The sequence below is a fragment of the Carcharhinus amblyrhynchos genome, chromosome 9 (assembly GCF_965287045.1).
Source record: "Carcharhinus amblyrhynchos chromosome 9, sCarAmb.v2.hapA, whole genome shotgun sequence".
Lineage (NCBI taxonomy): Eukaryota > Metazoa > Chordata > Chondrichthyes > Carcharhiniformes > Carcharhinidae > Carcharhinus > Carcharhinus amblyrhynchos.
Genome location: NC_137332.1, coordinates 108,582,669 through 108,609,792, shown reverse-complemented (window position 1 = coordinate 108,609,792; position 27,124 = coordinate 108,582,669). Strand labels below are relative to the sequence as shown.

The window sequence follows — 27,124 nt, the reverse complement described above, 5'->3', positions numbered from 1 at the left end:
ATATTAGCATCTCATTGTGCCACGCACCCCGAAATAATAAAGAACAAATGATGGTGTGTGTGCGTGTGGTCATTCACGTGGTCATTTGGCCCATTAAATGCAGCAACAAAAATTGGAATTGTTTGTAAACCACGGCTCTGGGTGTGCAATATCAGAGAAAGCGTAATGTGGACAATATCGAACTCTGCCGACTCCCTTTGATGCTGGCTTCACCCAGGGCAGGGCATGTAAGTAGTTTCTGATCAAAATTTCAATAACGGCCCAAAATTATTGCAGCTCTGAAGCAGGACCTGGAACAACGCCTTTCTAAAGATGAAAATACTGCCACCACCAAGTCATTGCTAGCTCTCCTTATTACCTTGCACTGTGACAGGGTGGTTAGTTACTGCTGCCTCACAGCACCAGGGATCCCGGTTCGAATCCCGACTCGGGACACTGTGTGGAGTTTGCACATTCTCCCCGTGTCTGTGCGTGTTTCCTCCGGGTGCTCTGGTTTCCTCCTACAGTCCACAGGTGTGTTTGGTTAGGTAGATTTGCCATGCTAAATTGACCCTGAGTGTCAGAGGGATTAGCAGGGTAAACACATGGAATTACAGGGCTAGGGACTGGGAGGGATTGTGGTTGGTGCAGACTGGATGGGCCGAATGGCTTCCTTCTGCACTGTAGGATTCTATTAATTTTGTGCTGTAACTCCTAATTCCACCAATTCTCCAACACTAATTTTACCATGACTGTTAACTTGACAATGAGTGCCGTTTCTTCCACTGTGTGTGACAACTTCTAGCTTAACTAGTTCAAAAAATATGCTTCTTTTGTAAAATGCATCAAAGTACATTTACAGTTCAAACTTTACATAAAGTGTGGCACATTTCAGTTTAGCCAGTGGGGCATGCATATCCCGTGAAACGATTGAACAACTAACTCTTTATAGACCACTCCTTACTTATAAACACTTCTTATCAAATCTCTTCTCAACCTTCTCTTCCCAAAGGAAAACAACTCTAGGGGGCAGCACAGTGGTTTGCATTGCAGCCTTACAGAGCCAGGGTCTCTGGTTCGATTCCTGGCTTGGGTCGCTGTCTGTGTGGAGTTTGCACATTCCCCTTGTGTCTGCATGGGTTTCCTCCTGGTGCTCTGGTTTCCTCTCAAAGATATGCTGCTGGTTAGGTGCATTGGTCATGCTAAATTGCTCCTTAGTGTCCTGGGATATGTAGGTTAAAGGGATTAGTGGGGTAAAAGTGTGGGGTAATGGGGATAGGGCTTGGGTGGGATTGTTGGTGCAGTCTTGATGGGCTGGATGGCTTCCCTCTACACTGTAGGAATCTATGATTCTCCTCTCCAGCCACAAGTAACTCAAATTCCTTATTCCTGGAACCATTCTCATAAATCTTTTCTACATCTTCGTGTTCTTCCTAAAGGGCTACGCCATAAATGGGATGTGGAGATGCCAGTGTTGGGTAGGGGTAAGCACAGTAAGAAGTCTCACCACGCCAGGTTAAAGTCCAACAGGATTATTTGGTAGCACAAGCCACAAGCTTTCAGAGCTCTGCTCCTTCAACAGATGAGCAGCAGTGATGGAGTCTACACACACATTTTCTCCCCACCCCCCTTACTCCACCATGAGACTCCCACTCAGGTCCACTGAGCATTGCCCAGTGACACAGTTAGCACTGTCATGCTGGCAAAAGTTAAAGTTTATTTATTAGTCACAAGTAAGGCTTATGTTAGCACTGCAATGAAGTTACTGTGAAAGTCCCCTAACTGCCACACTCCAGCACCTGTTTGGGTCAATGCACCCTAACCAGCGTGTCTTTCAGACTGTGGGAGGAAACCGGAGCACCCGGAGGAAACCCACGCAGACACAGGGAGAATGTGCAGACCCCACACAGACAATAACCCAAGCCGGGAATCGAACCCGGGTCCCTGGCACTGTGAGGCAGCAATGCTAACCACTGTGCCACCATGTAGTGCCAGCTTGTGCTAGGTGACAGTGCCAGGGACCAGTGCAGCAGAATTGGATTGAGGAACATATCAGCTGTGATCAAATGGGCTAAATGGCCTCATTCTGCTCCAAAGTCTTCTGGTAAGAATAATTGATATCCTTCCCTGAAGTATATTATTAAACCAAATGGGTCTTTGCAACAATGATTTCATGGTCATCATTAGAGTTTACATTCCAGATTTGTGCTGAGTTCAGATTTCACCATCTGCTGTTGTGGGATTCGAACATGGGTCCCCAGAGCATTACCCTGGGGTGCTGGATTGCAAGTTCCGTGGCAATCCCACAGTGGACCCAAAATGTTAACCCTGTTTCTCTCTCCACAAATGCTGAGTGAATCCAGCATTTTTTGTTTTTATTTCTGATTTCCAGCATCCGCGGCATTTTGCTTTTATTACAGCTCTCTCTGGAACATTACATAGAAACTAGAAGCAGGAGTAGGCCATTTGGCCCTTCAAGCCTACTCCGCCATTCATTTTAATCATCAAATTCAATATCCTGATCCCACCTTCTCCCCCCATAATACTTGACCCCTTTAGCCCCAAGAGCAATATCTAATTTCTTCTTGAAATCACACAATATTTCCATCCTCAACTACTTTCTGTGGTAGTGAATTCCACACATGCACCACCCTCTGGGTGAAGAAATTTCTCCTTACCTGCGTCCTCAAAGATTACCCCTTGTCTTCAAACTAAGGATTGCAGTTTTAAAGGGCGTTGGTGAGGCCACACCTGAAGTATTGTGTGTGGAGTTTTGGTGTCTTTATCTGAGGAAGGATGCCCTTGCTATAGAGGGAGCACAGCGAAGGTTTACCAGGCTGATTCTTGGGATGGCAGGCCTGTCGTATGAGGAGAGATTTAATCGGTTAGGCTTGCATTCACTGGCGTTTAGAAGCGTGAGGGGTGTCTCATAGAAACTGATAAACAGGGTTAGACAGGGTAGATTCAGAAAGAATGTTCCCAATGGTGGGGGAGTCCAGAACTAGGGAGTCATAGTTTGAGGATAAGGGGTAAATCTTTTAGAACTGAGGTGAGGAGAAATTTCTTCACCCAGAGGGTGGTGGATGTGTGGAATTCACCACCACAGAAAGTAGTTGAGGCCAAAACATTGTGTGATTTCAAGAAGAAATTAGATATAGCTCTTAGGGCTAAAGGGATCAAGGGATATGGGAGAAAAGGGGGAATCAGGATATTGAATTTGATGATCAGCCATGATCAAAATAAATGGTGGAGCAGGCTCGAAGGGCCAAATGGCCTCCTCCTGCTTCTAGTTCCAATGTTTTGCTGTGAAAACTTTACTGATTCAATTCCTACCATGGCATGTTAAATTCAGTTCCCAAATGTAGAATTGGAAGCGAGTGTACACCTCTTGGTGCATTTACGTTGTTCCTTGTCCATCAGCCCAATCAGGAATGAAGGGTCCAAGTCTTGTCGGAGCTGTTGGGTCGTCCATTTTGTTGCCTGGATTCAGGCATGAAGATTATCAAAATGTCCAGCACGTCAGCTGGATGTTTTCAGGAAGGAAAATCCTCAACTACTACATGGTGACAGAAGTGCCCACCTTCACTGACTCATACAAAAATCGATGCACCTTCAACAGTACCAATGGATCACTGCTGTTGAGGAACATCACACTGTCTGACAGAGGACTGTACCAAGTGCAGATTAACTTAAATGGAAGCAGGGTCCAAATGATCCAACTCAATGTCATTGGTAAGTGCTTTGGGGTGGTAATTATTTTGTGATATCAATTTAAGATGCTTGGAGCCATTTATTTATTATTGTCGCAAGTAGGTTTACATTAACACTGCAATAAAGTTACTGTGAAAATCCCCTAGTCGCCACACTCTGGCGCCTGATCGGGTACACTAAGGGAGGATTTAGCATGGCCAATGCAGCTAACCGGCACATCTTTCAGACTGTGGGAAGAGACTGGAGCGCCAAGCAGGAATGCAGACATGGGGAGAACGTGCAGACTCCACATAGACCCAGATTGAATCTGGGTCCCTGGCGCCATGGGGTGAGATTTAGGGGAGCAGAAGAGGAAAAAATGTTTTAGAAAGACTAAAATGCCTTAAAGAGCACCCGGAGGAAATCGGCACAGACACAGAGAGAGCGTACAGACAGTGACCCAAGCCGGGAATTGTCCCTGGCGCTGTGAGGCAGCTGTGCTAACCACTTTGCCACCACGCCACCCCTATTTTGCGATAACAATTTTAAACACTTTTGAACAGGGGCTCGTCGATCCCTGATGGTATTTCTCGCATTCTGAGTGCCTTAGAGTTAGGCCAGAATTTTCTAACCCTTCTCACCAGGCGGGACCTTTTTGATGGCAGGCCTCTGCCGCAGGTTTCCTGGGTGTTGGATTTAATAGGGAATCCCATTGACAGTGGCAGGACCAGAAGACCCAGTCTGCAGCCAATGGTGAGGGTCCTCCTCCGCTGTGAATTTGGGAGGGGTGGCGTGTGGAAATTTTGCCCCTCTCCATTGATTTACTTTGCAGACAAATAACTCCTTTTCAAATGAGATAGGAGAGGCACAGTTGCAGATCTGTGCACAGCAAGCTACCGCGAACTGCAAAGTGAATGACCCCTATCATTCATTTCTTTCTCCCACAAACCTTGCTTGAAGGATGAATGTTGGCCAAGCCACCGGAGAGAATTCGAAAACAGAAAACTACTGGAAAATCTCAGCAGGTCTGACAGCATCTGTGGAGAGAGAATAGAGCCAATGTTTCGAGTCTAGATGACCCTTGGTCAGAACAGTGAGAGGGAAGAGAGTCAGCAGAGTGTTGTACTATGAGGGTGGGGAGAGGGGTGGAGTTGGACAAAGGATGCACAGGGAGAAAGAGACAAATGGAAATTCTGTCAGAGAGAAGAACAATATTTCTTCAGGGAATGGATTCCTGGAAGGGAAGTGGCAGAGAGTTAAACACTAAGATAGATGCTGGAATCTGAAACAAGAACAGAAAATTGCTGGAAAATCTCAGCAGGTCTGACAGCATCTGTGGAGAGAGAAGAGAGCTATTGTTTCGAAATGCTCTGCTTCGAACAGAGTACTTCGCAATACTGAAATACATTGTTGTTGTTTCCGATTCCAGTTCCACAGTATTTTGTGTTTTACCAGAGAGAATTGCCCTGCTATTCTTTGGAAAAATGCTGGGGGATCTTTTGCATCCATCTGTAAGGCTAGACAAGGTTTCAATTTAACACTACACCTAGCTCAATTCCAATGGCGCTGCACTCTCTCAGCACCGCAGCCTAGGGTATGGGCTGACATGTCTGGAGTGGGACTTGAACCCACAATCTCTCCGAGTGCTACATCCTGAGCCTCATTTGAAGAGAGACCCACAGGATTATCGTAACAGCTTCAATGAGGCTCATGAGGTTGACCTCTTGGAGTATGAGCTCCCTGATTGAGGTCGTAATTGTCCAATCAGGGAGACCCACCTGTATACAAATATAGGAGTAACAAGTCTTCTGGCACTCCAGATTCTGACTGTGCATCTAAAGCACTCTTGGAGTGGAATGCAGTTGGTAAATTTGGTGAAGGGACACTGGCCTCTGAGGTGTTATTTCAGTTACGGAAAGAATTTGGAAAAACATTACAGCACCTTTCTTAGACACAATCTAAATATGTGGATGGTCCACATTGTTCAGAGAAAATGAATAAATCAATAAATAAATAGCGCTTTCCTCCACTGCATGTTAAATATGTAAATAAATGTGTTGTAGCTGCACAAGCAAGAAAATCTACTTGAATTGAGTATGGACAGTAAGAGCAATTTAGCATGGCCAATCCACCTAACCTGCACACCTTGGGACGCTAAGGGGCAATTTAGTATAGCCAACCCACCTAACCTGCACACCTTATTTCATTGTAGTCATTTCGGATGTTGACAGGTCAAAATGTTACTTAGCTTGTTGTAGTTATAATTGACCAACTTTCCCCAGGTCTGTTACAGAGAAAATAATAAGACACTATCATTGTCAACATGTGCTGGAATTTCTCCGTTCTGCCCACCATGGGAATCATAGCGGGCAGGGAATTGGGGGTGGGGGAGGTGGACCATGCAAAGATCCATTGATCCTTGGACAGGAATTTCCAGTTTTGGGACAATTGCAGCTGCAAAATCTTGCCCAGTAAGTTCTGTGCAAACTATGTATATCACACAGCTTACGTTAATAATGAGTCGTCTTACTCTAAGGGCAGGATTTTATGGCCTCGCTCGCCCCGAAACCAAACCAAAAAATTCCGCCCAAAGTCAATGGACCTTTCCATTGTCCGCCCCTCGCCCTCTCGGATTCCTGTTGTGGGCGGGGTGGTAAAATTCCAGCTTATATCTCAGAATTGGTCTGTTTAACTGATGGAAGTGACAATAAGCACCTGTAAAGGACAGATCTTTTTGTCAGTTAACTGCACTAGTGCAATGTGAAGCACTGGGGCGGCATTCTCCGATCTCGTTGCCAGCAGTAATTTGAGAAAATAAGGCCTGAGCCTCATTTGATGTGAATACTGACATAAGTCAGCAGAGAGGCCCACGCGATATCGTAACGGCTTCAATGAGGCGAAGAGGTTAGCCTCTTGGAGTACGAGCTCCCTGATTGAAGTCGTAATTGCCCAATCAGGGAGCCTCACCTGAATATAAATTTGGGGGAGTAGGAGGCGCTCAGCCAAACTTCCGACCTTGCCCACGGCTGGGATTGTCCAGTGCGGCTGCAGTGCATGGGGTTTTAGCTGAGCACCGAGATCTCCATTCCCAGTGGGGGAAGTGAGGGGTTGAAAGGCAGGCGAGCGAGATCGGAATATCTCAGCCACAGGCGAGGTCAGTGGTAATTTCTTCAAGCTCAAACCTGTTCCTTTGTTCACTCCCGCAGAGCCACTGGCAGAGCCTTTGATCTTCAGCAATTCGACCTTTGTGGGCACAGTTATTGGGTTTGTCTGTCAGGTATCTGTGGGCAAAGCCAGCTCCGTGCTGTGGTGGAAAGACAACCAAATGATCAGAGCTGACGAACGCCACCAGTTAACAGCAGACAACAGCACCATGGTCATTTATGAAGCCATCAAATCAGACTGTGGGATATACACTTGCACTGTGGAGAATGATGTTAGCCAGAAGAACACTTCCCATTCACTAGCTATTTACGGTGAGTGAAAACAATACTCCACTGACGATTCCTGTGCTCGCTCCAGTTTTTTATTCATTTCTGGGGCATGGACGTTGCTGGCGTTCCAGCATTTATTGCCCACCCCTAGTTGCCTTTTTAGGGCACTGAAGCGTCAACTGCATTGCTGTGGCCCTGGAGTCACATGTAGGCCAGACCAGGTAAGGACAGCAGATTTGGAATAAATGGGTGCTTTTCTGGTTGGTTGGAATCAATGGGTGCTTTTCTGGTTGGCGGTTGGTGACTAGTGGAGTGCTGCAGGGATCAGTGCTGGGGCCTCAACTGTTTACCATTTAGTAGACGATCTGGAGGAGGGGGCTGAGTGTAGGGTAACAAAGTTTGCTGATGACACGAAGATGAGTGGGAAAGCGAATTGTGTGGAGGACACAGAAAGTCTGCAGAGAGATTTGGATAGGCTGAGCGAGTGGGCGAGGAGCTGGCAGATGGAGTATAACGTTAGCAAATGTGAGGTTATCCACTTTGCAAGAAATAATAGTAGGATGGAATATTATTTAAATGGTGAAAAGTTGCAGCATGCTACAGTGCAGAGGGACCTGGGGGTCCTTGTGCACAATTCGCAAAAACTCAGTTTGCAGGTGCAGCAGATGATCAAGAAGGCGAATGGAATGCTGGCCTTTATAGCGAGGGGGTTAGAATATAAAAGCAGGGAGGTCTTGCTGCAACTGTACAGGGCACTGGTGAGGCTGCAGCTGGAGTACTGTGTGCAGTTTTGGTCCCCTTATTTGCAAAAGGTTATATTGGCCTTGGAGAGAGTACAGAGAAGGTTCACCAGGCTGATACCGGAGATGAGAGGATTGGCTTATGTAGAGAGATTGAATAGATTGGGTCTGTGCTCGTTAGAGTTTAGAAGGCTGAGGGGGGATCTTATAGAGACTTAAAAGATAATGAAGGGGCTAGATAGGGTAGAGGTAGAGAGATTCTTTCCACTTAGAAAGGAAACCAGGACTAGAGGGCACAGCCTCAAAATAAGGGGGTTTAAAACAGAGCCGAAGAGCAACTTCTTCTCTCAGAGGGTAGTGAATCTCTGGAATTCTCTACCCATTGAGGTGGTGGAGGCTACCTCATTGAATATATTTAAGTCATGGGTAGATAGATTTCTGATCGACAAGGGAATTAAGGGTTATGGGGAGCAGGCGGGAAAGTGGAACTGATCCACTTCAGATCAGCCATGATCTTACTGAATGGCGGGGCAGGCTCAAAGGGCTAGATGGCCTACTCCTGCTCCTATTTCTTATGTTCTTGTGTTCTTATTTCCTCCCCTAAAGGACATTAGTGAACCAGATGGGTTTTTCTGACAATCGGTGGTCATCATTAGATTCTTAATTCCAGATACATTTTATTGAATTCAAACCCCACCAGCTGCTGTGGCGGGATTTGAACCTGGGTCTCCAGATCATTAGCTGAGTTTCTGGATTAGTAGTCTAGCGGTGATACCACTAGGCCTCCCCTAAATTAGGAGGATTCATTTGAGAAATCAGCTGTGAGACTGCCAGCGATTTCTGGATTACCCAGGATCCCGAGCCCCCGTCGGCCATCTTGTGGAAGGAGAGCGCGGGCTTCAGGCCCTGACCCACGTCTTTAAATGGGGGGAAAAAAGTCTGAGGTCTGATGTGAAATGAGTTTTTAACAGAGTGTTTTTTTTTGTTACAGGGCTTCCACCTCAGTTAACTGTTGCAATGGTATTATCCATTGTCGCACTGATTTCTGCTGCTGCTGTCGTCTTTGGTATTATATTTCTATGTTTGCACCACGACCCTCAAAGAATAGGTAAGAGAAGTGTGTTGGGTGGGATCTTCTACCCTCCCCCACCACCCAGGAATGCCAGGCTGGCACTGCTGGAAGGGCACTGCTCAGCCCTGCTGCTGTCCACCCGGGAGGCTTCTACGGCCTCCGTTCCCACCAGCATGGCCATCATGTCAGATCCCTGTTGGTGGGGTTCGTACGTGGTCTTCACCGGTGAGGACCTCAACAGACGAGTAAGAACAAGTGAGCCCAGACGATAGCATCCCCGGGATTCAGTCATGATGTTTAAGTCAGATCGTAGAATCCCCCTTGAATCTGCGCTGACCACAATCCCACCCAGGCCCTATCCCTGTAACCCTCTGTGTTTACCCTTCTAATCCCCAAACACCAAGGAGCAATTTGGCATGGCCAATCCAGCCAACCAGCACATCTTTGGACTGTAAGAGGGAACCGGAGCACCCGGAGGAAACCCACACAGACACGGGGAGAATGTGCAAACTCCACACAGACAGTGACCCATGCCGGGAATCGATATGACGGCTGATTTCTCAAATGAATCCTCCTAATTTAGGGGAGGCCTAGTGGTATTGTCACTAGACTATTAATCCAGAAACTCAGCTAATAATTTGAGGACCCGGGTTCGAATCCCGCCACGGCAGCTGGTGGAATTTGAATTCAATAAAGTGTATCTGGAATTAAGAATCTAATGATGACCATCGATTGTCAGAAAAACCCATCTGGTTCACTAATGTCCTTTAGGGAAGGAAATCTGCCATCCTTACCCGGTCTGGCCTACATGTGAGCCCAGAGCCACAGCAATGCGGTTGACCCTTAACTGCCCTAAAAGACCAACTAGGAGTGGGCAATAAATGCTGGAAAGCCAGCGACGTCCCTGTCCCAGAAATGAATAAAAAAGACTGGACTGAGTACAGGAATTGTCAGTGGAGTATTGTTTTCACTAATAAATGTTTGACCCACTGTAAATAAATGAACCACTGGAAGGTTTGACTCACCATAAATAGCTAGTGAGTGGGAAGTGCTCTTCTGGCCAACATCATTCTCCACAGTGCAAGTGTATATCCCACAGTCTGGCGCTGTGAGGCAGCAGTGCTAACCACTCTGCCACCATGCCGTCTACCAATTATAACTCATAAATGGATCATAAATATCGGGTGGCACGGTAGCACAGTGGTTCGCACTGCTGCTTCACAGCTCCAGGGTCCTGGGTTCGATTCCCAGCTCGGTTCACTGTCTGTGTGGAGTTTGCACATTCTCCTCGTGTCTGCGAGGGTTTCCTCTGGGTACTCCGGTTTCCTCCCACAGTCCAAAGATGTGCGGGTTAGGTTGATTGGCCAGGCTAAGAAATTGCCCCTTAGTGTCCAGCGATGCGTAGGCTAGAGGGATTAGTGAGTAAAATATGGAGGGATATGGGGGTAGGGCCTGGGTGGGATTGTATTCGGTGCAGACTCGATGGGCCGAAGGGTCTCTTTCTGCATTGTAGAGTTCTATGATTCTATATTGAAATAATTTTCAAGTCCTTTATGGATGCAAAGCTGATTTTACCAGTAACATTGGAAGAGGGTCAAAACTGGGTACAAATCCGTATTTTTCACCTCTTGCCTGATCTTACTGCCTCGTCACGCCAATTGACTGGTGGGATGTGCTGGTAAGATGCGTTTCCCCCCCGCCCCAAAAGACAGTTAAATGTCACCCAATGTTGTCTTGAATTCTGCTTCTGATATATTGAGGCAGTGCAGTGGCACAGTGGTTAGCACTGCTGCCTCACAGTGCCAGGGACCCCGGTTCAATTGTGTCCAAAGATGTGCAGGTTAGGTGGATTGGCCATGCTAAATTGCCCCTTAGTGTCAGGGAGGCTAGCTAGGGTAAATGCATAGGGTTACGGGGATGTGACCTGGATGGGATTGTGGTCGGTGCAGACCCGAGGGGCCGAATGGCCTCCTTCTGCACTGTAGGGATTCTATGACCCTGTGTCGAGTGATTTATTCCAAACTGTGAGTGCTGTGTGCTTGGAAGGGCAGTGGAAGCAGATTCAATGGGAACCTTGGAAAGACCAAAATTAGTGGGGAGAAAAGTGGTCAGGCTATGGGGAAAGAACAGGAAGGCAGGACTAATTAATTTGCCCTTCCAAAGAGATGGGCACAGCAAGAAGTCTCTTAATGCCAGGTTAAAATCCAACAGGTTTATTTGGAATCATGAGCTTTCGGAGTGCTGCTGCTTCATCAGGTGAGTGGAGAGACAGGTTTCACAAACATATGTGGCTATATATAGATATTTTGTCCATATACCCTGTGTTTGTGAAACTGACCTCTCCATCCACTTGAAGAAGGAGCAACCCTCCGAAAACTCGTGAATCCAAATAAGCCTGTTGGACTTTAAGCTGGTGTTGTGAGACTTCTTACTGTGCCCACCCCAATCCAATGCTGGCATCTCCACACAAAAGAAATGGCATAGGTATGATGGGCCAAATGGCCTTCCTCTGTGCTATAACAGTCTACATTTCTGTGAGTAATTCTGATGTCCATTTGTTGGTTTTTCTAGATATAGGTTTCCAACGAAATGCATTACTATTCCTGCAGTTTGCTGCAATGCTTTCATTCATCGTTCTCTTTGCAGCCCTTATGTGTTGGCTACAGGTTGAAGGTATGAAGGGGTACTCATGTCTGTTCTCTCTGTATTGTTTACCATCCAGTTTGTGTGATAGTTCAGTGTGTTATGGTGTTTAACTGCTGCTTAAATTTATACAATTCCTTTAAAATAAGAAATCATCCCGACATGTTTCATGGAAGCATTATAGAATAAAGTATAGCAGTGTAGTGGGGATTTTTCATTTAAAAAGGTAGCTGATGCCTAAAAACTTAGACTCTATTTAAAAACTCGCAAAAGACAAAATCTCTGTTCAAAAAACCTAACCAAAATTTATTTTAAAACACAAAACTCGTACAAGACATTAATGTATGGTCATTCAGAGGCCTTCAGAGGGTCAGACAGCGTAGGTACAGGGCTCTAAACCTCTCCGAAGATCTGAGGCACTCAGCCAAAATATAGAGCAATTTATAACTTTCATTTACTAAGTTTTTTTTATTTTATTAGCTTAGATTCAATTTCACTTGATGTTAGCATGTCAGTCCAGCTTTTGACAGAATATCTCAGTCAATTGCAATATACCACTTGACATAATGATACTTCACTTGTCCATTTAATTGCAGACATCTTCCCACCATTGGCTAAAACTATTTCCTGCTTGTTATGTAGTTCAGGACGCTTTCCATAACTGAACCTTTCCCACAGGCACATCGCCAAGACAGAGAGATCTGCGTCTCCCCGGGTAGTGGAGTAATGTATGCATAATGTCCCGAGACTTGAAGTTTCTAAAGCTTATTTCATCTGACTAATGGATTCCCAGCTCTGAACTTTTGATTTTACCATTACATTTTGCATATCCTCACTTCTGACTGAGATGAACAACGCATCTTATACATTCAATATTTTAACATTTACTTAAGAATCAGTTTCATTTGTTTTAATACTGTTATTGCATTCACATATGAGCAAACTGTCAACATTAACTGGTTATAAATGAATCATTTAACCCCTTCTAGCTACCCTGTCACTAAAGAAGACTACAACTGTCTGTGAATCTAACTAGTTGATTTAAAATTCCCTTCCGTAGACACTGAGACAGTAAAGAAACTATTAGATCAGGCAATCAGAAGCTTGGTCAAAGAGGTGGGTTTTAAAGAGTTTCTTTGAGAAACAAAAACACAGTTTGAGAGGCAGAGGGGTGCAAGGATGGAATTCCAGAGTTTGAGGCCTCGGCAAATGAAGGCATAGCCACCAGTCAATGAACGGTTAAAGTAACAGATGCACAGAAGGCCAAAATTAGAGAGATCCCAGAAAATTTGACAGTGGAGGAGATTGCAGAGATGGGAGCAGCAAAGCCAAAGATTTGAAGTCAACGCCAGAATTCTACTGCCTCATCTGTCACAGGGCGGACAATGGGAATGTCTGTTGACCTCGGATGGGATTTTCTGGTCTCAGGTTGAGCGAGCCTGTAAAATCCCACCCCAAGGATCAAACTTTTAAAACCAAGGCTTTGCTTGACCAGTGCCATTAGTGAGCACAGGGGTGATAGGGGAAAGCGATGTGGTGTGAGTTAAGACAAGGCGACAAGAGGTTTGTAAGGGCTGAATTTTAAGGTGAAATTTGGGCAGCACGGTGGCACAGTGGTTAGCACTGCTGCCTCACAGCCTCAGGGTCCCAGGTTCAATTCTGGCCTCAGATCATTGTCTGTGTGGGGTTTGCACGTTCTCCCCATGTCCACGTCGGTTTACGCTGGTTTCCTTCCACAGTCCAAAGACGTTAGGGTTGATTGGCCATGCTAAATTGCCCCTTAGTGTCAGGGGACTAACAGGGTAAATGCATGGGGTTACGGGAGTAGGGTTTGGGTGGGATTGTGGTTAGTACAGACTCGACGGGCCAAATGATCTCCTTATGGACTGGTAGGGATTTTTAAAAAATGAGAGAGCAGCGAGAAGGCAATGGAAAGCACAGGGATAATGCAGGCATGACTGATGTTTTCGGCAACACGTGAACTGAGATGGTTCAAGTGTTGCTGAGGTGAAAATAAGACAGTTTAAGAAATGACGTTAATGTTAAATTGTTAAAAAACTGTTAAATCCTATGGGGCCGAGGTTTCTCCTCAGTAACTACTCCACAATCAGGTGTCAGGGAACACAGATCTTTATTAGGCTTACTCGCTCCACACCCCAAACATTGACTGCCCACTCCCAACAGTTCACCCCATACCTGAGGTCATATCCCTTAAAGGGGCTATGCCCCAACATACATAACAGAAGTCAGAAGCCCAACTGAGGGTCAAGTGGGACACCAATGCTGTAAAGAGACTGCTTTAATATCAGACTGCCGCCAGGGAGAGGGATGGAACTGGTAGCAAGGGAATGCAATTAGGAGTAGGAACAGGAGCACCAACTTCAGTATTCCTGTGATAACTCCCGTGACTTGCATGGGGAATCACTGAGTGACCTCCTTGTAGGACTCATTGAATACGAGCTCACTGGGGTATGTTCGAATCCCTACAGTGCAGTGTGAACGGTTTATGTATCCCGGATCCAAAGGAACTATCTTACAAGCCTATATGAGGCTGAGCCACCAAAATAGAGAAATCTGCTTCTCTGCTAAGACTCAGAATAGCTCTCACGAGGGGAGATTATTCTTCCGCGTCTCAAATAGTTAAACAGGGTTTTGGTTACTTTTGAATGGGTGATATTAATATTCGTCACTCATAACTAAACCCCTAACTGTCGGTTGTGAATCCTTGTCATTCAAGATTTCCTAAATGAGTGTCTAGGACCTAAGACTTATGAGATTAAGACTATATGGTTTATTCCTATTGGTATTTTATTATAAAATACGCCCAACTGACACATACAGAACTGCAGAGTTAAAAGTATAAATTGATTAATCTGTTAACAAATTAACTTCTCTAAGAGAATAATACCTCTAAATATGGAAAATCTTAAAGTATCTCAGACCAATTTCTAATACATTTCTAAGTTTAATTGAAACACTTACAAAAACCACAAGGCTGTTTGTTGATGAAGCAGGCTTGCAGAACAGAATTGTTTTGACTGCACTCTCAGCTGGTGGTAGAGTAGTTGACAAATCTGTAGATTCTGCCTGTTTACATGCTTATTTCTTCCTTATTTGGTACTACAGGCCCCTTTGTGTGTTTATCTGTTGCATCACGTAATGTTCAGTGGCAAAATGAGTTTTATCATCAAGCGTGCAATTTAATGTTCTTTGAGTCTGTTTGAATGTCAGGTGTTTAAGATATGAAGTCAGACAGGGAGTTTGTGAGAGACACATCTCAACATTATCTATTTTTAGTGTATCAAGATTCTTAAATATGCTGCCACTATTCCAAATGGTGATAAAGATTAGGAAGTTTGCTTATTTTGTTCTTTGCTTGTTATGAACATAGATGCACACATAGATGCACATAGACATTTACAGCATGGAAACAGACCTTTGGGCCCAACATGTACACGCCACCCTTTTTTTTAAACCCCTAAGCTAATCCCAATTGCCCACATTTGGCTCATGTCCCTCGACACCCATCTTATCCATGTAACTATCTGAATGCTTTTTAAAAAACAAAATTGTACCCGCCTCTACTACTACCTCTGGCAGCTTGTTCCAGACACTCACCATCCTCTGTGTGAAAAAGTTGCTGCTCTGGACCCTATTGTATCTCTCCCCTCTCACCTTAAACCCAAGCCTTCTAGTTTTAGACTTCCTGATCTTTGGGAAAAGATATTGACTACCTAGCAGATCTGTGCCCCTCATTATTTTATTGACCTCTGTAAGATCATCCCTCAACCTCCTACGCTCCAGAGAAAAAAGTCCCAGTCCACCCAGCCTCTCCTTATAATGCAAAACATCAAGTCCCAATAGCATCCTAATAAATTTTTTCTGCATTCTTTCTAATTTAATAATATCCTTTCTATAACAGGATGACCAGAACTGTACACAGTGTTCCAACTGTGGCCTTACCAATGTCTTGTGCAACTTCAGCGAGATGTCCCAGCTCTTATATTCAATGTTCTGACCAATGAAACCAAGCATGCCGAATGCCTTCATCACCACTTTCTCCACCTGTGACTCCACTTTCAAGGAGCTATGAACATGTACCCCTAGATCTTTGAGTTCTGTAATTCTCCCCAACACATTAACTGAGTAAGCCCAGCCGTGGTTCAATCTACCAAAATGCATCACCTTGCATTTGTCTAAATTAAACTCCATCTGCCATTCGTCAGCCCACTGGCCCATTGCCACTCTCCAATCTTCAGGTACCTCACCCGTGACTATCGATGATTCGAGTATCTCTGCTAAGGGACCTGCAATTTCCTCCCTAGCCTCCCATAATGTCCTGGGATACATTTCATCAGGTCCCAGGGATTCATCTACCTTGATGCGCTTTAAGACTTTCAACACCTCTTTTGCTGTAATATGTACGCTTCTCAAGACTATTTATTTTCCCAAGTTCCCTACCATTCATGCTTTTCTCTGAGAAATATTCATTTAGAATCTCACCCATCTCTTGTGGATCTGCACATAGATGACCTTGTTGATCCTTAAGAGGGCCTACTCTCTCCCTTGTTACTCTATTGCCCTGCATGTATTTTTAGAAGCTCTTTGGATTCTCCTTTGCCTTATCTGTCAAAACAATCTTTTTGGCCTCCTGATTTCTCTCTTAACTCTACTCATATATCCTCTACACTCTTCAAGGGATTCACTTGATCCCAGTTGCCTCTGCATGTTATGTGCCTCTTTCTTCTCCTTGACCAGGGCCTCAATATCCCGAGTCATCCAGGATTCCCTACTTCTGCCAGCCTTGCACTTCACTCTAAGAGGGATGTGTTTACCCTGGTTAACACACTTTTGAAAGCCTGCCAGTTACCAGACATCCCTTTGCCTTCCCGCTCCTCCAATTAACTTTTGAAAGTTCCTGCCTGATACCATCAAAATTGGCCTTGCCCCAATTTAGAATTTTAACTTTTGCGCCACAGCTATCTTAAAACTAATAGAATTATCTGTAGATGTTTTTTGTACTCTAGTTTTAGTAGTTATAATTGCAGGAAGGTAGTTAGAAGAATTAATGTCAATTCCCAAGGATCTTCAAATCTTGTTTTTGTCCTTTAGTTACTTCATGATCCTGGGTCAGCTGAATTTTCTTAAGCCGATACTGACTTTTGAATGACCTGTCTGCTGAAATGTTTTTTTTCACTTTGAATTAAAACACTTCATGTATTAATCTCTGCTGCTGATCCTTCCTTATCCTAAATCAAATTCTGGGACAGTGTGATATCCATCACAACAGACGGAGGCCATTCAGCCCATCAAGCCTCCACTGACTCTCCAAAAGAGCATCCTGCCCAGGCCCTATCCCCACATATTTGTCCCATTATTCCCCCTGACCTGCACATCCCAGGACACAAGTGGCAGTTTGGCATTGCCAGTCAAACTAATCTGCACATCTTTGAACTGTGGGAGGAAACTAGAGGAAACCCACACAGAGAACACGCAAACTCCATCCACACAATCACCCAAGGCTGGGATTGAACCTGGATCTCTGGCGCTGTGAGGCAGCAGTGCTAACTACTATGCCAGTGTGCCGCCCTGGTGGTAATTAATCCAGTTGGTAATTAACCAACCAGGTGGAGCTTGTATACTGAGACCTGTATAAAGCAAGACCCGGAGAGGGTCCATTATCTTTTAGTCCTGGTTGGGACCAGTTGTGTTCATCACAGCCATGTGGTTTTAGTTTATTTTAGACTGTACAATAAAGGCACTGTTCCTCCACAGCTGATTCCTGGAGCTATCATAACTCCCATTATTTAGTTGGAAGAAATTTCTGCTCATCCAGCACTGGGTGGCTAATAAGCAGCTGATAGTTTGGAAGAGTCAAGAGAGGTGGTTGGGAGGGTACAGCTAGGTATTGCCAATGTGAATATGAAACCTAAAAACTAATAAAAATGTCACAAAGGGACAGCAAGTAGTTAGGGAGGTGGGAAGGGGGTGCAGGGGAAACCAAGGATAGAACCCTGAAGGGCAACAGAGGTGGCAGTGCAGAAGCAAGAATTGAACCTTTGCAAGTAAGAGAACTGAAAAATTAAAGAAAGGCTGAGATTTGCATTACCCTCCCACAACTTCAGAACATCCCAAAATACTTCCCAGACAGTTAAATATTTTGAACTGTCTTCATTGTAGGAAATGCGCACGTGGGCAACACAGTGGCACAGTGGTTAGCACTGCTGCTTCAGAGCACCAGGGACCTGGGTTCGATTCCCAGCTTGGGTCACTGTCTGTGTGGAGATTGCACATTCTCCCCATGTCTGCGTGGGTTTCCTCCAGGTGCTCCAGTTGCCTCCCACAGTCCAAAGATATAGAATTTGGTGGGTTGGCCATGCTAAATTCCCTGTTAGTGTCGGGGGGATTAGGAAGGTAAATGTGTGAGGTTACAGGAATAAAGCCTCAGTGTGTTTGTTGTCAGTGCGGGCTGAATGGCCTCCTTCTGCAGTGTAGGAATTCTATAATTCTATGCTCAATTTAAATTTGTTTTTGAGAGAATAAGAGCAGAGATTAGAAACATAGATATTAGAAGCAGGAGTAGGCTCTTCGAGCCTGCTCTGGTCATTCATTTTGATCATGGCTGATCATCAAATTCAATATCCTGATCCCCTCTTCTCCCGCCTCCCCCCCACCCCCCCATATCCCTTGATCCGTTTAGCCCCAAAAGTTATATCTAATTTCTTCTTAAAATCATGCACAGTTTTGATCTCAACTACTTCCTATAGGAGAGAACAGCACACATTTGCCACTCTCTGGGTGAAGAAATTTCCCTTCACCTCAATCCTAAAAGGTTTACCCCTTACCCTCAAACTATGACCCGTAGTCCTGGACTCCTTGACGATTGGGAAATTGTTCCTGAATATACCGTGTGTAATCCTGGTTAGAACGAAATAAGTTTCTATGAGATCCCCTCTCACTCGTCTAAATTCCAATGAATGCAATCCTAACCCACTTACTCCTAACTAATGTGATAGACCTACCAAGCCCGGAATCAGCCTGGTAAACCATTGCTGCACTCCCTTTATAGCAAGGACACCCTTCCTCAGATAGGGACACCGACACTGCACAAAAGAATCCAGGTGTGGCCTCACTGAACCCTGGACAATTGCAGTAAAACGTCCCTCTCATTCTACTCAAATCCTCTCGCTATGAAGGCCAACATACTATTTGCTTTCTTTACTGCCTGTTGTACCTTCAGCGACTGATGCATGAGGACACCAAGGTCTTGCTGAGTATCCACCTCTCTCTATTTAGGATGAATGCTATTAGATTGTGAGGTGTTAGAGTGTGTGATGTTCTATTAAGAGCACTTGAGGCACAGTTCATTGTATCTTTGAAGGGACAATCATAATGCCTTAGGGAGTGAACTGGACAATGTAACTAATTAAGGATTAATCCTACAATGTGCTGCAATGACCGAATGGGTAATTCACTATGCCACAGACGTCCTAGGTCCATAAGTAAAGAATTCCCTTAAATTACACCTACCGGGCAATCTTACCTTCTCGTTCTGCTAGTCGATGGGCGGGGTGAGCCGGTAAGATTGCATGAGATGCAAAAAAATCAGGTTCGATTGGAGCCGGGGATGGTGGGGGTTGATCAAAGTGGGGGAGGGGCAATATCCAGGTTTGTAGGGGAGCTAATCAGCCAGGGAGGCCAGCGATTGTTGGTGGGGGGGAGGTTGAGAAGGCAGGATTGTGATATTCTGGGGGTAGGGGAGAGGAGTGACCGACAGATCTCTGTTCTGTTGCACAGAACAGAGTGATGTGTACATGCACGATTGCACACTCTACAGCCTGCTGCAGGCTTTCTAGCAAGTTAGACTCCCTCCCCTCCCTCTGCTGGCAGGAAACAGATTGTACAAAGAAAACATGAACAGAGTGGCACAGGATTACATTTTTAAACTCGCGCAAACAAAAATGGATCTGAAACTTCTGTTCTCAAGCTCACTCGGCACTTGGAAATTTTTATAGTGGGATCACCCCCTTAGTTTTCATTTGTACCTCTTATCTAACCTTTGGATGTGTGTAATTTCAATCACTTTTTGGTCTTTCAACAGAAATTTCACAAATTGCGGTGTTCATGTTGGTGATTTTGTGCATCCTGTTAATACTCACCATAATCTCCACGTGCAGTATGAGCAAATCAGTCATGAAAAAGTTCAAAAAGACCTTGGGTACAAGAAGTAAGTTCAAATTTTGATCTTCTTGGTAACACATTTTTAACATTCACCATTAAATAGCCTCTTGCCATTCTCGGCTCCATTTAAATCAAATTTAAAGCGAAGTGGTTAGCACTGCTGCCTCCAGGAATCCTGGTTCAATTCCAACCTCGGGTCATTGTCTGTGTGGAGTTTGCACATTCTCCCCAGTGTCTGTGGGGGTTTCCTCCAGTGCTCCGGTTTCCTCCCACAGTCCAAAGGTGTGTGGTTAGGTTGATTGGCCCTTAGTGTCAGGGGATTAGTAAGGTAAATAAGAAACATAAGAACATAAGAAATAGGAGCAGGAGTAGGCCATCTAGTCCTTCGAGCCTGCCCCGCCATTCAACAAGATCATGGCTGATCTGAAGTGGCTCAGTTCCACTTACCCACCTGCTCCCCATAACCTTTAATCCCCTTGCCTACCAAAAACCTATCTACCCGCGTCTTAAATATATTTAGCGAGGTGGCCTCAACCACTTCAACGGGCAGAGAATTCCAGAGATTCACCACCCTTTGAGTGAAGAAGTTCCTCCTCAACTCCATTCTAAACTGCCCCCCCCTTATCTTGAGGCTGTGCCCTCTAGTCCTACTGTCCTTTCTGAGCGGGAAGAACCTTTCCACCTCTACCCTATCCATCCCTTTCATCATCTTATACGCCTCAATGAGATCTCCCCTCATCCTTCTAAACTGTAACGAGTACAAGCCCAGTCTATTCAGCCTCTCCTCATAGCTTAGCCCCTCAACTCCGGTATCAGCTTAGGGAACCTCCTCTGCACTCCCTCCAAGGCCAAAATATCCTTGCGCAGGTGCGGCGACCAAAACTGCACACAATACTCCAGCTGTGGCCTCACCAGTGCCCTGTACAGTTGCAGCAAGACCTCCTACTTTTATATTCAATCCCCTTCGCTATGAAGGCCAGCATCCCATTCACCTTCCTGATCACCTGCTGCACCTGTAGGCTGGGTTTTTGCGACTCATGCACAAGGACCCCAAGGTCCCTCTGCACCGAAGCATGCTGCAGCTTTTCGCCCTGTAAGTAGTAGTCTTTCCTACCATTATTCCTACCAAAGTAGATAACCTCACACTTGCCAACATTGTATTCCATCTGCCAGGTCCTCACCCATTGGCTCAGCCTATCTAGATCCCTCTGCAGACTTTCCACACCCTCCACACAATTTGCCGTTCCACTTATCTTTGTGTCATCAGCAAATTTCGACACCTTACACTCGGCTCCCTCCTCCAGATCATCTATATAAATGGTAAATAGCTGAGGCCCCAGCACTGATCCCTGGGGCACTCCACTTGTCACCAACTGCCAATCCAAATAGCACCCATTGACCCCCACTCTCTGCCTCCTATTTGACAGCCAATCCCCTATCCACGCTAACACCCTACCCCCAACTCCATGCCCCCTAACCTTCTGTAACAACCTTTTGTGCGGCATCTTATCAAATGCCTTCTGAAAATCGAGAAACACCACATCCACCGGTTCCCCTCTATCCACCGCACTGGACACATCCTCATAGAATTCCAATAAATTCGTCAGACACGACTTCCCTTTAACGAAACCGTGCTGCATCTGCTCTATCAAACAATTCTTCTCAAGATGCCTCGCTATTTTCTCCTTGATTACGGATTCAAGCATTTTTCCTACAACAGACGTTAAACTAACCGGCCTATAATTCCCTGCCTTTTGCCTGCTACCCTTTTTAAACAGCAGCGTAACATTAGCCATTTTCCAATCTTCCGGCACTTCCCCGGAATCCAGCGAGGTTTGGAAAATAATCACCAAGGCATCCACTATCACCTCTGCCATTTCCTTCAGAACCCTTGGATGCATTCCATCCGGTCCTGGGGACTTGTCCACCATCAGTCCCTCTAGTCTGTCGAGCACTGCCTCTCTAGTAACAATGATCTCATTCAGGCCCTCCACTCCTACCATCTTTCCATCGTTAACACCCGGCAAACTATTCGCATCCTCCTCCGTGAAGACTGAAGCAAAATAGTTATTCAAGGCCTCAGCCATTTCCTCATTCCCCACCACTAAGTCCCCCCTCTCATCCTCTAAGGGTCCAACATTCACCCTAGCCAGCCTTCTCCTTTTTATATATTTATAAAAACTCTTACTATCCTTTTTTATATTTAGCGCTAGCCTAGCTTCATAGTTTATCCTTCCTTTCTTTATCAACTTCTTCGTCATTCTTTGTTGATATTTAAACCTCTCCCAATCCGCTTCTCGCCCACTACTCTTAGCCACTCTAAACGCATCAGCTTTAAATTTAATACTCGCCTTTATCTCCTTCGTTATCCACGGCTGATTATCTCCCCTCCTACGATCCTTTTTTACCATCAGAATAAATTTCTGCTGAGCACCAAGAAAGATCTCCTTAAAGATCCTCCACTGTTCCTCAGCAGACCTACCTCCCAATCTACTCCCCCAATCTACATTCGCCAATTCCTGTCTCATCTTATCGTACTCCCCTCTGTTCAAACAAAGGACACAGGTCCAGGTTCCTACTTTCTCCTCCTCCATCTGCATCAGAAACTCTACCATACAATGATCACTCTTCCCAAGAGGATCCTTCACCACAAGGTCCCTAATTCTACCTGCCTCATTACATAACACCAGATCCAAGATAACTCGCTCCCTCGTCGGCTCCAACACACACTGTTCAAGGAAACTAACCCGGCAGCATTCCAAGAACTCATCCTCAAGCCCACCACGTCCAACATGGGTCAACCAATCAATATGTAGATTGAAATCCCCCATAATTATCGCCGTTCCATTCCTGCACGTAGCATTTATTTGCTCATTAATAGCCCGCCCCACCTCCAGGTCATTATTTGGGGGCCTATAGACGACACCCACCAGCGTCTTCCTCCCCTTGCTGTTCCTAATCTCCACCCACAATGATTCCACATTCTGCTCTTATATGGGGTTACAGGCTAGGACCTGAGTGGACTGTTGTCGATGCATACTCAGTGGGCCAAATGGCCTTCCCCTGCACTGTAGATTCTAGGATTCTATGATTTAAAGGTCTCCATTAACCTCCTAATAACCTACATTGTTATTTCTCTGTGGCAATATTGCCCTTTCTTTGTGCCCTGCTGAAGCTGCCAGACTGATAGCTCATAATGAACTATCACTGGAACAGCACAAATGGGTGTATCTGTGTGTAACCTTTTGTGAAACAAATAATGTCTTAGATAAGTAGATTGGCAGAGAATTAAATAAGTTCAAAGAGGGCCAGCCCATGGTTCAGGAAGTTCGAATGGTTGTTGACCTGAAGTGCTAACTCTGTTCCCCTCTGCACAGGCTTCCTGACTGCTAAGTATTTCCAACAGCTTCCACATCCGATTTTTGTATTCTGTTTGATATCCACGGTATTTTGCTCGGAGGAGCTGGGGATTTTTTTTTTAAATCATTTAATCTGTTAACAAATTAACAGAGTGTCAGCGAGATTAGCAAGGGTTACGGGAATAGAGCTTGGGTGGGATTGTAGCTGGAGCAGATTTGATGGGCCGAATAGCCTCCTGCACTGTAGGGATTCTATGATTCACCCCTCCCTGCTCATAATGGCAGAGAAGCAGGCCATTCATCCTGTTGAGTACATGCTGGCCCTCTATGGGACAATACTGTACTCATGTAACAGGATGCATGCAAATGTCTAAAAAGAAACTCTATAAATGGCAATGTTAATACAGCCTCCCTTGCACTATAAATGGGTCACATTTATTAGTCTAATGAGAATGATAATTCTCTCCATTTAACAATATTACTTTTATACTCCTAATAACCAGTATGAGAAATAGTTTCCTTTAATGTATGTATTTGAACTGTTTCTGGCTTCCTTTTCATACATTTGCACTGCACCTTGTTACTGCAGTCTAGTTACAGATCCATTAAGGGGTATATATGTGCTGCTGATAGAACCCCAAACAATGCCCTCCTTATGCAGCTGATTGGCAATGGGGTGACGAAGGGGTTATACATCACACCAAGCCAGTCCACTGTACACAGTCATCCAGTGATCATCCATGCAGATGCCATCTCAAGGCCCACGCCTCCTCCACCCTACACACCTCTTCTCCTTTTAATCTCTTACAGACTGCGTGGCGTCAAACTTTCTGTCGCAGCCCTCAATTCTCACCTTTGCTCCCCATTGCTGCTCCTGTCCTCTGATCTCAGCCTGCCCCCGTGGTTCAACATTTTCTTTATCCATTAGTGGGTATCGCTGGCTGGCCAGCACTTATTGCCCATCCCTCGTTGCCCTTGTTTAGAGGGCAGTTGAGAGTCAACCACATCGCTGTGGCTCTGGAATCACATGTCGGCAGACCAAGTAAGGACGGCAGGTTTCTTTCCCTGGATAAAATGCTGTTTTGGAGAGTTGGTGCCCTCCAAATGGCACTATTATGGACAGAGTCATAGAATAACAGAGCGATACCCAACCAGCCCATGTTGACATAGTGCCCTGCTAGCCAGTCACAATTGCACACTTGTCAATCTGCTTTGCGTTCTTTCCAGTTTATGCTTCAGATTCTATGATCATAGAATCCCTACAGTGCAGAAGGAGGTCATTCGACCCATTGAGCCTGCACCAACAACAATCCCGCCCAGGTCCGATTCCCATAACTTCACGTATTTACCCTGCTAGTCCCCCTGACGCTAAGGGGCAATTTAGCACGGCCAATCCACCTGATTTGCACGTCTTTGGACTGTGGGAGGAAACACTCGCAGAGATGGGGTGAATGTGTAAACTCCACAGAGACAGTGACCCGAGGCCGGAATTGAACCTGGGTCCCTTGCGCTGTGAGGCAACATGCTAAATCACTGTGTCTCTCCGTGACCAGTTACACTCTCCAGCGATATTGCACAAGGCAGTCGGCTCAGGATTTGTAATGGAATGTAAATGCCAGTGTGCCATGTGTGTGTGTGCATGTGAGTGTGAGTGTATACGTGAGTGTGTGTGTGCATGTCTGTGTATGCGTGATCTTTGATTCCTTCTGTTTGATTTCTTTTGCAGTTTGTCGTATCACGCTGGATACAGTAACTCCAGTGGGTGGAGTCATTGTGGTATGTGCATCAGTTATTCTGCTTGGGGAGAAAAACAAGTTAGCTGGTGAGTTTTCAATGATAAAGTCAAGAAATTTTTGAAATCCCACTAGGAAGAACAAATGGCTGATGTTATTTTTTTCAGTTTTCATGGGCTGATGTTTAAGTGTACACTGTAAGGAGGAGGCTATTTGACCGATTGAGTCTGTGCTAGCTCTTTGCTGGATTAAACTAACTCACATACCATTCTCCTTTGTATCGCCCGTTCTACTTCAAACATTTACCCATTCTTTTTTAAAGTTCATTTATTATTACTATCACAAGTCAGCTTACAACAACACTGCAATGATGTTACTGTGAGAATCCCTTACTGGTCACACTCTGCCACCTGTTTGGACACACTGAAGGAGAATTTAACACAGTCAGTGCACCCTAGCCAGCATGTCTTTCAGACTGTGGGAGGAAACCAGAGCACCCGGAAGAAACACACGCGGACAAAGCAGAGAACGTGCAGACTCCACACAGACAGTGGCCCAAGCCAGGAATATGAACCTGGGTCCCTGGCGCTATGAGGCAGCAGTGCTAACCACTGTGCCACCATGTTCATTAATTTTTCATTAAGAGATGCAGTACGGTGTCTAACCGCATCACTACCTGGAGCCAAAGGATTTCATGGGTAAATAAAATGGGCAGCAGATTGGTTAGTACTGCTGCCTCACAGCTCCAGGGACCCATGTTTGATTCCAGCGTTGGGTAACTCTCTGTGTGAAGTTTGTACATTCTCCCTGTGTCTGTGTGGTTTCCTCCAGTTGCTCAAGTTTCCTCCTACAGTTCAAAGATGTGCGGTTAGGTGGATTGGCCATGCTAAATTGACTTTTGTCCTGAGATATGCAGCTTAGGTGGATTGGCCATGCTAAATTGTCCCTTAATACATGATCAATACATGGGACTATGGGAAAATGGTGGGGGAGTGGGCCTAGGCCAAGGTAGAGTGCTCTGTTGGAGAGTCGATGCCAACTTGATCGGCCGAATGACCTCCTTCTGCACTGTAGTGATTCTACGGTCATTGGCGATGGTGTGAGGAGAGAAATCTAAGAAAGTTCTGCATTTGCCACAGATTTCTTTTCCAAATGTTTATATATTTGGCCTTTGTATTAAACATTGAGAAGCCATTTTCAAACACTGAGACAAAATGATGAGAGGTATGCATGCACACGGGAGCTGAATGAAATAAAATAGAATTGTTTTAGATATTTTTCAATTACTTTGCAACTAATATGCTGATTACAACCCCAGTTCTTGGCTTGACGTGCTGTTGTCTATTGGCAGGTAAAGGGTGTGAACCGTTACACAATCTACGAACAAGCATAGCCCTTGCTGTAGTGGTGCCAGTCATTATTTTTCTTTCAATCTTTGCAGTTTATGTCCTAAGATGTAAGTATGGATCCAACAGGTTGTTTTAAAACGTTTAAATAATATCTTGCATTTGATTAGCAACTTTTGGTAGCAAAGTGTCCCGAGGAGTTTCATAGGAGAATAGACTGAAAAAAAATGGATGAGGTATTAGCCCTAAGCTTGGTCAATGGCAGAGATTGTAAGGAGCTTCCCCCTCCCCCTTTAAGTTGAAAAAGCAAAGACATAATAACTCCAGGAGTTGGCTGTGAAGGAACTGGGCTTTTATTGCGCAAAATAAATAATAACCACATTGAGGAATGATTGTCTCTTTCAGTGGTAGTTGACTGCTGCTTAGAATTGTCACACGGAATCTTGTCTAATGCTGAATTTCGCCTGAGAAGTTCAATGACTCAGCACAGCTTTGAACCCTGTGTCTCACTGCAACCTGATGAGCTGGCTGAATTTCTGCCAAGCTCAGTTTTCTATTCAACTCCCAGCTTGGAGGTTTCCGAAAGTTGTTTGCCCACTCTGTTTCTGGTTCTCTTCTGTACCTTCCTTTTATGAGTTCCCAGATCCTCTTGTGATCAGCTAGTTTCAGTTGTCCAAACCACTTCCTGCGTTTCAAAAAAAAATACTCCCCCATATAAGTTTTGCACTCCTTTGCCTCAAACTTCATGTCTGTGTCTTTGGCCATTGCTGTTAACTCCATTCTTCATCTGCCTCTCTCAACCATTTCCTCAATTGTCTTCCGGCATATAAAAAGCAGCAAGAAAAGAATCATAGAATAGAATTCCTAAGGGCGGCATGATGGCATAGTGGTTAGCACTGCTGCCTCACAGCACCAGAGACCCAGGTTCGATTCCCAGCTTGGGTCGC

General features: G+C 45.1%; 1 protein-coding gene across 2 annotated transcripts in view; it reads left to right on the top strand.

Moving 5' to 3' along the window:
- Positions 1–27,124, top strand: part of LOC145348174 (uncharacterized) — a 44,928-nt gene that overhangs the window by 795 nt on the left and 17,009 nt on the right. The window contains exons 2-8 of one of the 2 annotated variants that reach the window (XM_080196366.1): positions 3,400–3,711; positions 6,876–7,145; positions 8,835–8,951; positions 11,487–11,588; positions 19,660–19,785; positions 24,825–24,920; positions 26,183–26,287. In XM_080196366.1, coding sequence (XP_080052492.1) covers positions 3,400–3,711; positions 6,876–7,145; positions 8,835–8,951; positions 11,487–11,588; positions 19,660–19,785; positions 24,825–24,920; positions 26,183–26,287 — 1,128 coding nt within the window. The remainder of the gene's footprint in view (positions 1–3,399; positions 3,712–6,875; positions 7,146–8,834; positions 8,952–11,486; positions 11,589–19,659; positions 19,786–24,824; positions 24,921–26,182; positions 26,288–27,124) is intronic. The other variant, XM_080196367.1, reaches the window with a different exon arrangement.